Consider the following 13,243-nt stretch of genomic DNA (forward strand, 5'->3'; position numbering starts at 1 on the left):
TAATAATTACATAATTAATTTAATAATAAACTTAAAATGGAAGCAAACAATATTAAACAATTTGCGAATTGATGAAATTAATTAGATATTAGCTAAAAAATTATATCATAAATAATGTTATGAACGGCTATTAAAATAATCAAAAATTTTTGTAGAACATAATCAAGTAATATAATAAATTTTCATTGTTTCAGTTATGTAATTTTATTATTATTTATCATATTTTATTAATACTTAACAACTTTTAATGTTACAACAATAAAAATTGTTTAAAAACATCGATATCATATTTAATTATATTTAAGCATTATTTATTTCGAGAAGCTGTATTTAATTAATCCAATTATATTAATTTATTAAATATTATTTACGCTACGTTTAATTTTTAAATTTTTGTAATTATATTTGCTTTTATTACACATTTCAATTATTAATCGTGTGCTATTAATTATATATATTGAATTATTTAATTTTTGAGTAATTATTATATTGGCTTTAAAAACACATTAAAATTTCATAAGTAATAATTATTTATATATACATATATATATGCTCTACAATTGTAGAACAATTTCATTGTTCAAAATAAATGTGTTACAATATATAATTCTTTTTTATAAATTAAAATTTATTTTGTCTTCGTTCTTTATAAATTTCTGTAGTAATCTTAATCTTAATAAAATTATTATTTATTTAAATTGAATTTATATTTATATTTTCAAATTAAATATTGTAAAAGTATATTTTTACATCTTCAATTGTTCAAATCACGAAAATAATTTTATAGAAGATATCATTTGTACTTAATTATTTGGTTCTATTAATTCAAATTTTTTTATTTTAGAGTCTTTGGATCGCAGATGGACATTTCTTCATCGGTGACAGTTAATCATATCTCTTTAGCTTTATTTTATTATCCTTATTATGTCTAAATTAAACGCTATGAAATTCTAGACATTTTATTTTTCTAATTTTTTTTGTCAACAGTGTTCGTTGTATCTGTAGCATTTATATTATCTATTTGCCTTTCTGTAGAAAAATTATTGCTTATACTTTTATCCCCATGGTTTTCATCCTTCACTAATTGTATATAACTAAAACAGATATTCATTTTAAATTATTGATAAAAGCATTTTAATTTAAATATATTTTACTAAATAATTATAAAATTTTGTTTTTTTTCTTTGTTGAACATTTTCTTATTTTTCTAAAGTTAAAAATTTTTTTCTTATTTAAAAACTTATATTTAAATGAAACTATTTTATAAGTCCAAATATAAAAAAAAATTATATACTTAAATTTGCTGTGTTTAATGGAAAAATTTAATTTTTCAAAAATAATCTTGTACCATTACCGCATTGTTTCTTCGTTATATGTTTCTACGTAGAAAGAAGAACAATTGTCAACATTCTCTATACTAGATTTAGAAACGTTTGATTTTTTATTATCATTTGGTTTTGTGTAAGTAGTTTCTGGACTGCCGACATGTGGTTTTAAAAGTAACTTTTTTGGATTCGAAATATGGACACTCAAGAAAGGATCCGGAGATTTAAATTTTTTATATTCGTTCTGTGACTTGTTATAACCAAAATAATCACAGCTAATCGCATACAAATTTAAATCTGCTAATTTTTTATAAGATTCTTGAACCTATGGATTTAGTATAATTACATATATATAAATTTAGTCATTGATCTTTTTAAACAAAAATAATTTGTATTTATTAACAAGTTAGATTTAAAAAAATAACATTTTAATGAATTCAAAATTCTATTAAAATTATATAATTTAAAATAATATATATATCAATGAAAATATTATTTTATTAAAAATTTGTTAATAAAATGTACTTATTAATAATCGCATTTTAATATTAAAAACAAAATTAATCAAGTATTAAGTATTTATATGATTATACGACAATAACTTTGAAGAAAATTGAAACATTTTATTTTGTTAAAGTTTATAAATAATTTCCAGCTTTACTTGAATAATAAATTTTTTGTAATAAATATCAACGAAGAAGAAAATCAAAAAGAGAATATCAACTTGTAAAGCGTCAGTGGAAATAATTTAATTTGTTGTCATATTTAAATTATTCAGTTGCGTAGATAATACATAGCTTAATCTTGGCCAAGATCTTAGTAAATTAAATTTTTAACGAATTGGGGAATATTAAAAAAAATATTTCTTTTTAACCGTTAAAATAATATAAGTTGTATTTAATAAAAAGTTGTATTTTACATTTTAAATACTTTTGTTAGTTGTTTATGTATTATTGGGATTATTTAAGCAAATAATTAAGTTTAAGTATGTCAATAATGAAAAAATAAAATTTACAATATATGCATTTTTTATTAAAAGTAAATATAATAAATTATTATTGTATATTTGCATTGAACATTGGCAAAATCTTCTTATATTTATTTACATTTAAATTATTTCTCTATTTTAAACATAACGTTTATGGATTTTAATTCTAATTCTTATTTGAATTTAAAGTATGCACCTTATTTTTTTGACTGTTGATGAAGTACAATTCCTTAAACTTAATAAAAAATTATCTACACGAATCTGATTTTCGACTTTAACATTTAGGTAATTGTAAAAGAAATTTGTAGAGTAGATTTATTGTGGATATACTAAGAACAGTCATGAATTACAGTAATGTTACTATGTCTTCTATCCATTTCCTGTTCAAGTTGTGCAATCTTTCTTTGGATATTCGTTAACCTCGACTCCATTATTAGACTTTGCGATTTGTAGACTGCAAAACTAAGATTTACTCGTTCCTGACATTCCTTCTCTCTCAAAATGGATAACAGTTGTCTTAATTCATCATCACTTTTAAGTTCTAAATATAGTACATCCAATGGTTCCGGATTTTCGGCTCCAAAACCTTGATCATCCATAATTCGTGCATTAATTAGATTATCGATAAGAGCCTTAAGAATATTGCTTTTCAATTGAACACTCGTTAGAATCGGTATTATTCTTGCAATTATCGTTGAAGATGTTAAATAAAGTCGAAGTAATCCATTCACTTCCTGACAACTTTTTGACTCTTTGAGCAACTGATCCTTTGGTAGCTGTCTTATTATTCTAAATCAATCAATTAATTTTATTCATACAAAATTTAATTTATTATGTAATGATATATATACCTTGCTGCACACTGCATTATCTCTTCTGCGGAATCACTTATATTAGTGCTTGGGATTTTTTTTAGTAATAGACGTATTATGGTGGAAGAAATTATTCCGTGAATCCCAAGTAACTGTGAAATTATTGCTTGCAATTGAATTGATGCCAAGCAGTTTTGATTTGAACATACATCTTCGATATTTTGTTTATAGCAATATTTTGTACTAAATTCACGATTATTTTCAATTTTGGAAATTGCTCCATCATTTTCATGTTTTTCAAAAGTTCCATTTAAACAATTTCTTGTTTTGTTAAATGCACACTTGCATTCACATTCTTTTGATTTCAATTCTTTTTAATTATGAAGATTAATTTTTGTTGATTAACATTTAACAGAAATTATTTTATTTATGAAAATTAATTAATATCATAAATTACATCTTAAAATGATCAAAATAAATAAAAATTTATCGTTTTTTATCATCATAAATTATTCTAATCTCAATCTAAATATAATATCTTTTAATAATATATTTTTTTAATAGATTAAATAGAATTTTTATTTTATTTTATATTTTAAAACTTTTTTATATGATGTAGCATAATATTTGTTATTGAAATTGCTTGCATCGTGTAAATTTTAATAAATTTAATTTATTGAATCCTATTACAAATAAATATTTCATTTAGAGAATAAGGAAATGTGTACTCTTCTATTTATTCCTCTTGTGAAATACTACGACGATCTCACAAATGCAAAATTCTATCATTCGATTGAATACCCAATATTTAATTATTTTATTTTTAGATTAGATCTCCAGTCTAATTCTCGTTATCATAAGATTTATTTAATTTTTTAATTTTTCTTATTACTGCGAGATTTCTAATTTAGTATGTAAATAAATTTTTAAATTTTCAGAATGTATAATAATTTATTTTTAATCAATATACTTTTTTTTTTAATTGTATCATTTTTTCTCAATTATACTTTGTTACTGCACAATTGCATTGAACGTATTTCTTTTTCTTTCTTGAATACGAAAACGAATATATAAAATATGCAATAATTATATGACTTAGTGATTAAAATGTATAAAAAAAAATTGAAAAATAAGAGGAATGGAAGAAATAAAATAGAAACTTGAGAGAGAGAGAGAGGGAGAGAGAGAGAAAGATTATGTTGAATGCAATATGAATACCAATTCTTTCTCTTTTCTAATCGAATGTAAACCGAAAAATGGCTAAATCATGATTTTATTGTTCGATTTATACATACACATTGAAAAATTATTGATATGTATTAAAATTCATAAATATTTAATCTTATCGTTTTTTAGTATATACAATAGGATACAAAAAGTAATACAAATGAAGGTAACTGTAAATAAGAAAGAGTTAAAAAAAATATAATTTTTTTTATTAAGCTCGAAGCAATAATTGACATTCAAATATGCCGGTATGTCATCTCTGAATTTTTATGCAAGGTAATTTAATCGCTGAGGTTTAGTTCTATTTCAGTATAAAAATAGTGAAAGAAATTTTATTAATAACTTTTAAATTCATAATTAAATAATATACACTAAAATTGACAAACATCGAAAAATTATTAGTCCTTGAGTGAAAGTTCAAGTATAAAATACAAAAGAAATTGAATTTACGATTATACAAATATATTTTGTTGTTTCATTAAAATCATATTTTATATTGTATAAAATTTATCATATGAAAATACCATAAACAACTTATGAAATTTAAATTAAGTAAACATTTTTATATTAATAACGCTGTAAAATTTTGTGCTTGCATTGGCTAAGTTAGAATAAACGAAAATATTATATATCAATATTTTCAAAATTTTTATCAATAATTTATTTATGTAAAATATATATATATACATATTAAAAATAAAATTAAAAAATTGAAATAAAAATTTAAATAAAGTGTTAAATTAACGATACTCGACTTACAATCACGACAAAAATAACATAATCAAAATTTTATTCATTAATATAAATAATTATACTTCGATTCCAACAAATATTTGTTATATTATTAAAAAATATTATAAATTATAATATTTAACTATTTATATTTCAACGAAATTATCATAAAGAATTTTAATGTATGTACTGATTAATTGAATTCGTCTTAATTAAGTCAAGATTGAACTTTTGTAAGACCTTAAAGTAAAAATACTGTTACTAATTTAACTAAAATAGTATATTCGTAACAATGTGTTCTAGTTTTCACATTGCTTTAGAAAAAAGGATCTCTATGTAAACACAACATTGAATCTTAAGAAGAAGATATAACGTGGCATTTATGGATTATAAGATACTTGAATAAATTATATTTATATTTATTATAATGATTAAAAAAGTAATTTATAATTTTATTAATTTTAATTTAATTTATAATTAAATTAAATATATTTTCTTAAGTATTAATAATCAACATATAATCACATCGATATTTTTACATAACTATATAAGAATAGTTCATATTTAAAGTTAACTGCGAATTTAAATATTAATTATATATTTTTATATTAATTCAAAAAAATAGTTAAGTAATCGTAATCGTAAAAATAGTTAAGCATGTTTATAACATGACTTTTTATGCCTTATATTATTATACCTTTAAACTTATATTATTGTTTATATGAAATAATAAAATTATATTTATATATTAATTAATTGATTTTTATAATTAGTGGCATAATTTTTATTCTATAAATATTATGAAATACTTTGTTCATTGTATTGAAATTTTTCGCTGTTATATTTATTAATCATAATTCTCATATTAAAAAAGAGCATATATGTAACATATATATATATATATATATATATATATATATCTTACCAGAGGGTTGATAAATAGGTAAAGGCATTGAATAGGGAATGCATGTAGGTGAAAGAAATGGCATTGGATAAGCAGGAAGTTGATTGCTATTTGATATTCCATTTGGTAAAATAAAGATAGGTGATGAAGTAGTTGTGCATGATCTGATTTGGTCTAACGTGATTGGTGGTAAGGAACTGTATCGTTGTCCCATCGACATAAGATGCGTTTGTGGTGCTTGCTTTTCCGATCCAGCTAAGCAGTAATTATTATGATACAACGGTGACAAATACGGATTAGCCGATAAATATGAATCAATCATTGGTTGTTGCTGCTGTTGCTGTTGCTGTTCTTGTTGTTGTAGATGCTGTTGCTGTTGTTGTTGTAGCTGCTGCTGCTGCTGTTGCTGTTGTTGTAGCTGCTGTTGCTGATGTTGCTGTTGCTGTTGTTGTTGTAGCTGCTGTTGATTATTGTTGTATAAATTGTTCGTTGTAAGTCCATAATTACTTTGTCCGTTTCTAAGTTGTTGACAGATATTATTACCTACAATTGAAAGATCACTTCAAATTATTAATTTCGTTTTCCCATACATAACATTAGTTAGATGGTATTTTAATAATACTGTGGCATAATTTATTATTTAAAAATCAAATTGAATCAATTTTTAAATCAAATTTTAATCATTTAAATACTTTTATTTTATTATAAAATTTTAACAGATATTATTGTAATATTAATAGAATGAAAAAAACAAATAAATTTATTATTAAATTTCACAACTTATAAATATGTGAATTATTTAACTTTGTGAATTATTTAAATAAAAATATGTATTTGCTGTTCTACAGTTTATATACAAAATTACATTTAAAAAAATTTGATACAAAGTGAAATACTTGTATTATATTATTCAGATTACAATATATAGTAATACTATCTAACAAAATTAATAAATTAAATAATATGGTTAAAAATTTCTTAATTTATAATTCTTATTTTATAAAAACTTTTTGTAATATCCATATTCTATATTTATGTTAAATTATTTGAAATGTTTTTCACTAAAGTTCATAAAAAGTATAGATGTTTATTTTAATTAGAAAAAATTAATGTATAACCTCGTCACATTTTTTTAAAAATAGTATAAAACATAAATTAAAATCTAACAAAGTTTTTTATATAAACGTTTATAAAATGAACTGCTTGTTATCTTACTAGTAAATTCATAAATACTTTATTAGATAACTTCATATACTATGCAGTATACAAAAAAATAATTAATATTTCAATTCATTACTCTGCTGATTATTGAATCCAATTAGTTTCCGTTGTTCCATTTGAGTATAATTTGATTGAGGAAGTTGTAAATTATTTAGATTTCCTTCAACTAAGGGATTTTCAAAAACTGATGGAAATTGAGACATACTATATTTTTCTTTTTTATTTTAAATTAAAATACTTAATATATCTATATATATATACATATATAAATATTTTATTTTGATTTATTTATATAATAAATGAATAAATAATATTAATATATAATTTGAAGGTATATGTATAGTTGATTTTATGAATTTTTTGTACAAAAATTTTGAATTATTGATTTTTAAAACTTGAAGTTTGTGAAACAAAACATAAGTATTTAAACAATATATAGGTATATAATAGATAAGTGTGAAGGCAAGAGTGAATTAGGAATCGTCTTCACGAACACACAAATACACATATCGAGTATAAGCACACGATAAAAAAGTATATTTATGAAATAGAAAGAGAGAGAAAGAGAGATAGATAGAGAGAGAGAGAGAGAGAGAGCATGGTTGGAAGTATTGTAACATGTATGTAATATCAATTTGCGTCTTTACATGAATTATTAATGCAATGTAATAATGGTGATTATATTCTATTTTCATTAATAAGATTCTACATATTCGTGAATATTTCTATTTTTAATTTTAAATATTTAATTAAGTTGATAAAATTTTTGCATAAATATGAAAATTGTTGATAACATCATTTATTTAAAATTATTTACTATCTTTATTTAAAAAATTTGATTTTATTAATTTAATTTATACATTTTAGAGATTTTTTAATAATTTGATTATAGTTTTAAGTATGTCTTATTTAAATCTAATAGTTGAAATACTTTATACTCAATAATAAATGAATATTTTAAATAAAATTATATAAAAGTATTAAATTAAAATTTCATTTCCATTCTCGCTTTTAATTCCTGTTTATTCAATTTAGAAACGAAAGATGTACCGTAAGTGCAAAAGTGCTCCTTAGAAATTGTTCTAAGGACATTATTTCTTTTATACAAGTTTTATTTAGATCGTTATAATCTTAATATTTTAGACATAAATATGAATTATATAGATTTTATTTCAAATCTTTAAATATCTTATATATATATATATATATAAGGTGCGAGAGGGTAGGGTGGAGAGGGAGGGGATATTAACTGTTACGGGAGGGGGTGAAATAGTGAGTGGGAGTTAATAGATGGAAGGGATAAATGGGAGAGTAAAATACCTATGTTTAGAAACAGTTGATAGATTGTGATTATAGTTATTATTTGTATTCCACATTGTTATTCGGTAGATCATCCCCTCTCTAAAGCAGATGCCCTCTTTGTACAACTTCATGCGTATAAATTCGCGTAAGAATGCCAGACAACATAATACATCTTCAGTGTTGTAAGTTATTTAATTTGAGTGTATCATAGAAGGAAGTAATCACAATTTTGGCATTAGTAAATGAAAATTAACAGTTTTTAATTTTTTTTTTTTCAAAAAATATATAGAATATTAAGGTATTTTGTCGACGTGTAGAAAACATGAAGATAATGGTTATTCTTGTGAGTTTACATATATTATTTCTAAATGAACTTTGAATACCACAATTTAAATGTTATTAATAAAATCACTATATTTTTGCAGACCACTATAAAGCATAATTTTATAATAAAAGATTGATATACTTGTATTGTTAAGTTACAAAAAGTCGTAATATTTAATAATCTCTTTGTTTATCTTTAATGTCTTAAATAAAAGTACTAAATGTATTAAGAAATATAATATTGTTTAGCAATAAATTATATTAGATTTTATTATGTATATTATTAACGAATACATAAAAGAAAATGTAGGTGAATTATTGAAATAATATTTATTACATATTGAAATAAAATTCAAAGCATATATAAAAGACGAGTCTGTTTTAATCACTCATTATTTTATTTTTAAAATTTATTAAAATTTATAATTTATACACATTTTAGATTAAAAAATTAGATTTATATTTATATTAACAATTTTCTTATGAAATTAATGTTGCAAGTAATAAAAATATTGAATAAATACAGAAATATTTTAAGAATTACAATAGTATATTTTTTGCTTAAAGGTTTTTCAATGATTGTACCCATTATTTGAAATAAATTCATATAATTTATTGTAAAATAACAATAAATGACATTATTGAAATATATTAATTCTATTGAATGAAATTCTATTATGCATTGTAATATTAATATTATTTTGCCTTCTTAGGTTTTACTCTTTATTTTCTTAAGTGTGATTTATGCTCAATCACTATATAATCCTCACCCTCGCTATAATTCAAATTATTATGGAAGACGCTACGCAATATTACGCCAAAACCACGAACAAAATGTCGATGGTTCATATCTATATAGGTAAGAAAGATTTTGTTATAGAAAGATTTTGTTTTAGTAGCAATAACTCATTTATATAAATATTATTTTGTTTTGTAAATTATAACATTTAATTATAATTAAAACTATGTATATTAAAAAAGACAAAATTATTTTTACATTATTATTAATAAGAATTATTTAATTATAAATAACATAAATGTTCACTATTTTAAAGTGAAATAATTGATTACAGAATATATACTTTTCTATGAAATATATTTCATTACTGAAAATATTTTTTTAAATATCTCAAGAATTTAATAAAATTTAATAATTTCATTAAAACTTTTATTATAGTTTAAAATTTACTATTAAAGTAGAGAAAGAGAAGTAATACTTGTTTTATGATTTCAAATGTTCGTTTGAAAATATTAATAATAATTACCTGAAATTTAAATAAAAGGAAATATAAAATTAAAAAATAAAAGAGTTTGAAAGAACTCTACTTTTATTTATGGAAAAGTAATAATATTTTAAATAAAGTTTTATATATTTCATTCTAATTTTATAAATATGAATAATAAATATGCACGTACTATTATTTAGCAACATATTTAAAAAACATAGTGTCAATCTACTTCATATCAAATCATAATTCATAAATGTTGTAATAAATCATTATCATTTTATTAAAAATTAACGTTTTTTAAGACTTTGCATACTTATACATTTCTTTAATACACATTATTTGTAATATAAATATCTACATATACTTTAAATAATAAATTGTTTTAAATATATTTTCTTCATAGACACCTACGAGCAAGTGCACGATTATCATATGCATTCCCGTATATATATACATTTTTTTTTAATATTCTTATAAATAATTAATTAAAATCGTCGATATACACTTGTTCTACTATTATTATTTATTTAAAAATATAATATGCATGGAATATAATGAAACTAAATGTAAAAATGTAGAATTATTATAAGCTATATCAGAATGGACATTTATCTAAGGCATACCCTATGAATGAAGAATCTATATCTATTTCAATTTCGCTACTTCTAAGTATAATTGGTATTGTTTGGAAGATAAATATTTAAAAATGCTTTCAAAAATGATATTATTACTATTTATCTCTTTTTAGCTATTATTCTAATCTTATTATTTTCGAATTATATTTTTCTGAATGTTTGTATGCATTTACCAAACCCATATATTGCATTATTTCATGAATATCTGTAATATAGTAGGCTATTGAAATATAATAAAATGTCGCGATAGACAAATGTTATAACTTTTGATGTATGTAAATTAAAACTATTGTCGTACATTTTGATAGTATAAATATTTTAACATTGTTAAAAAAAAAACGCCAAACTCATAGTTCTTATTATAAACATTGATAAAAGTTGATAAAACAAATTATTATTTCTTTAATATATATAGTACTAATAACGATTAATTTACTTTAGTTAACTCTGAAATTAGGAGAAAATCCTTCAAAAGTTATAAGATCAATATAAAAAGTTTATTATGTATAGTACAGCAGTCGAGTTGTTGAGTAGATCACTTATTTATTAAAATTATTAAGTAAAACATAAGTAATACATTTATACGATTTTAACGATAAGAATCTTTTTAATAAATAAATATTATAATTGAATGATTTGCTCAAAGAGGTTGCTTGGAACTCAATGCTTTTTTTTATTGTAGTTATGATACGGAGAATGGTATCTCAGTGTCAGAGCAAGGTAGATCCTCGAAAAAGGGTCATCAAGTAGAGGTCGTGCAGGGCCAATACAGTTATACGGCTCCGGATGGTAGCCCCATTCTTGTAACTTATGTTGCCGATGAAAACGGTTTTCAGGCGCGCGGCGCCCACTTGCCCACGCCTCCACCTATACCTGTGGCTATACAACGTGCCCTCGCCTACAATGCCGCCCATCCAGAAGAGGATCATTATCGTGCCGCCTCTTATTCTAAATCCAGCTATTAACTTTATGAATTGCATTGTAATTAACTAAAAAACAAGCTGTAATCGACAAATTCAAGCAATAAAATATTATCTTTGTATGTTAGTATTTTAATTTTGTGCACTTTATATATACAATTTATCTTTGACATCTTTTTCAGTATGTAAGAACAATAGACAATTATTTATATGCTTATAATAGGTATATATTATATCTGCTTACGTAGGTCAATGCAGCTTATTTTAGCACGATTGCAAGTTGTTTAACTAAGAAAAAATCACCATTATCTTGTAATTCATTCTGCATTCTCAAACTTACTAATTGTAAATAGTATGGATAATAATCTTTTACGCTGAATAGACCTTTCATTTTACAACAATTACGCGAAATACACAATGGATTTATGCATCTGATTGTAGTTGCGTCTGCCGTGCAGAAGCGTGAAATTCTTCTTATGAAAGCCACTTGTTTGTAAGCAGACTTTGCCCATTGTTATATTCTTAAGTTTTATCCTCAATCATAGTTGCCTCAAAATCTTTCATTATCATTTTCTTCATTTTCCTTATTAACATTACTTTTAATTCTAACTCCATAAATTCTTGAATGCATAATCAAATTTTAATCATTTAACTCATAATTAATGCAAAAAGGAAAGATGACAAATACAGTATTTCACTATTTTATTGATCGATCAATGAAGAGGGGGAGGGTGGAGGGAAATAAATATTTACTCAACATTTCCGGAAAATCATAGTAACCACATATGCAATCTCAATATTGCGAGGTAATAAATTAAGATCTTATATTTAATATAATGTAAAATTAATGTTGGTAAGCAATAGAAAGTTATTCTTGGTGCAAGATCATTAACTTAATATAAAGTATCTATAAATTATCAGAATTCCAACTATCGAATCTTTGATCAGAATATTTGAATGTTTGAAGGTGCGAATATACGTAAAATCGTTGAAGAAAAATTCAGCCTAGCAAATTTGTATCTGTTTAGGATCCATTGATTATATTTGCTAAAAAATTCGAATTCGATATTTAGTTTAAAATAAAAAAAAAAGCTCTAATAGCTAGCAGAAAAGTTCCGATAAATTTAACAAGATATTATTTGAATAAAGTATAATTATAAATAATATTTAATTGTTAGTTAATTGATTTATTAGATCTAAGATAAAGTATATCTAACAATAAAATTATGAATATTTTTAAGGCATTGGAGGGATTGCAGTAAAGCATTCTTATCTGTAACAATTTTTGTTTTTATATCTAATTTCGGTAGTTTAACGGAATCTACATACAAAAACTACCTAACAAAATCTTTAAAATATTATCAGACACTGTTATAAAAATTTTTTAATTATAATATGTCCATACCTAAATTAAGCCTGATGTTTAAACAAGGTAATATTTTTAAACAGTATAATAAATGGTGAATAATCATTTTGTCCACATATTAATTCATAAAACGGTAGTTATATTAATCTATTTTTGTTTATAATTTGGAATTATTGTTGTTCGGAAAATAATCCCACAATTTGACTAGTCAGCCAAATGTACATAACGGAGTAAAAAAATAGTTTATAAGCTAACTGA

The 13,243-nt window shown here is 22.3% G+C and overlaps 2 protein-coding genes across 2 annotated transcripts; one reads left to right on the top strand and one right to left on the bottom strand.

Moving 5' to 3' along the window:
* Nucleotides 1-944: 944 nt before the first annotated feature.
* Nucleotides 945-7,439, bottom strand: LOC105364079 (uncharacterized). Its single transcript, XM_011501942.1, has 7 exons — nt 7,286-7,439; nt 6,496-6,506; nt 6,010-6,361; nt 3,165-3,480; nt 2,664-3,102; nt 1,355-1,650; nt 945-1,094 (listed from the first exon to the last, which is right to left on the bottom strand). The coding sequence occupies exons 1-7, from the start codon at nt 7,410-7,412 to the stop codon at nt 968-970; spliced, it is 1,668 nt and encodes a 555-aa protein (XP_011500244.1). The 5' UTR covers nt 7,413-7,439; the 3' UTR covers nt 945-967.
* A 1,394-nt stretch (nt 7,440-8,833) lies between these two features.
* On the top strand, nt 8,834-11,705 carry LOC105364080 (endocuticle structural glycoprotein SgAbd-2-like). The gene is made up of 3 exons (XM_011501943.1): nt 8,834-8,854; nt 9,549-9,694; nt 11,382-11,705. The coding sequence occupies exons 1-3, from the start codon at nt 8,834-8,836 to the stop codon at nt 11,662-11,664; spliced, it is 450 nt and encodes a 149-aa protein (XP_011500245.1). The 3' UTR covers nt 11,665-11,705.
* Nucleotides 11,706-13,243: the final 1,538 nt, after the last annotated feature.

This window comes from Ceratosolen solmsi, unplaced genomic scaffold (assembly GCF_000503995.2).
Source record: "Ceratosolen solmsi marchali unplaced genomic scaffold, CerSol_1.0 scaffold23, whole genome shotgun sequence".
Taxonomy (NCBI): Eukaryota; Metazoa; Arthropoda; class Insecta; order Hymenoptera; family Agaonidae; genus Ceratosolen; species Ceratosolen solmsi.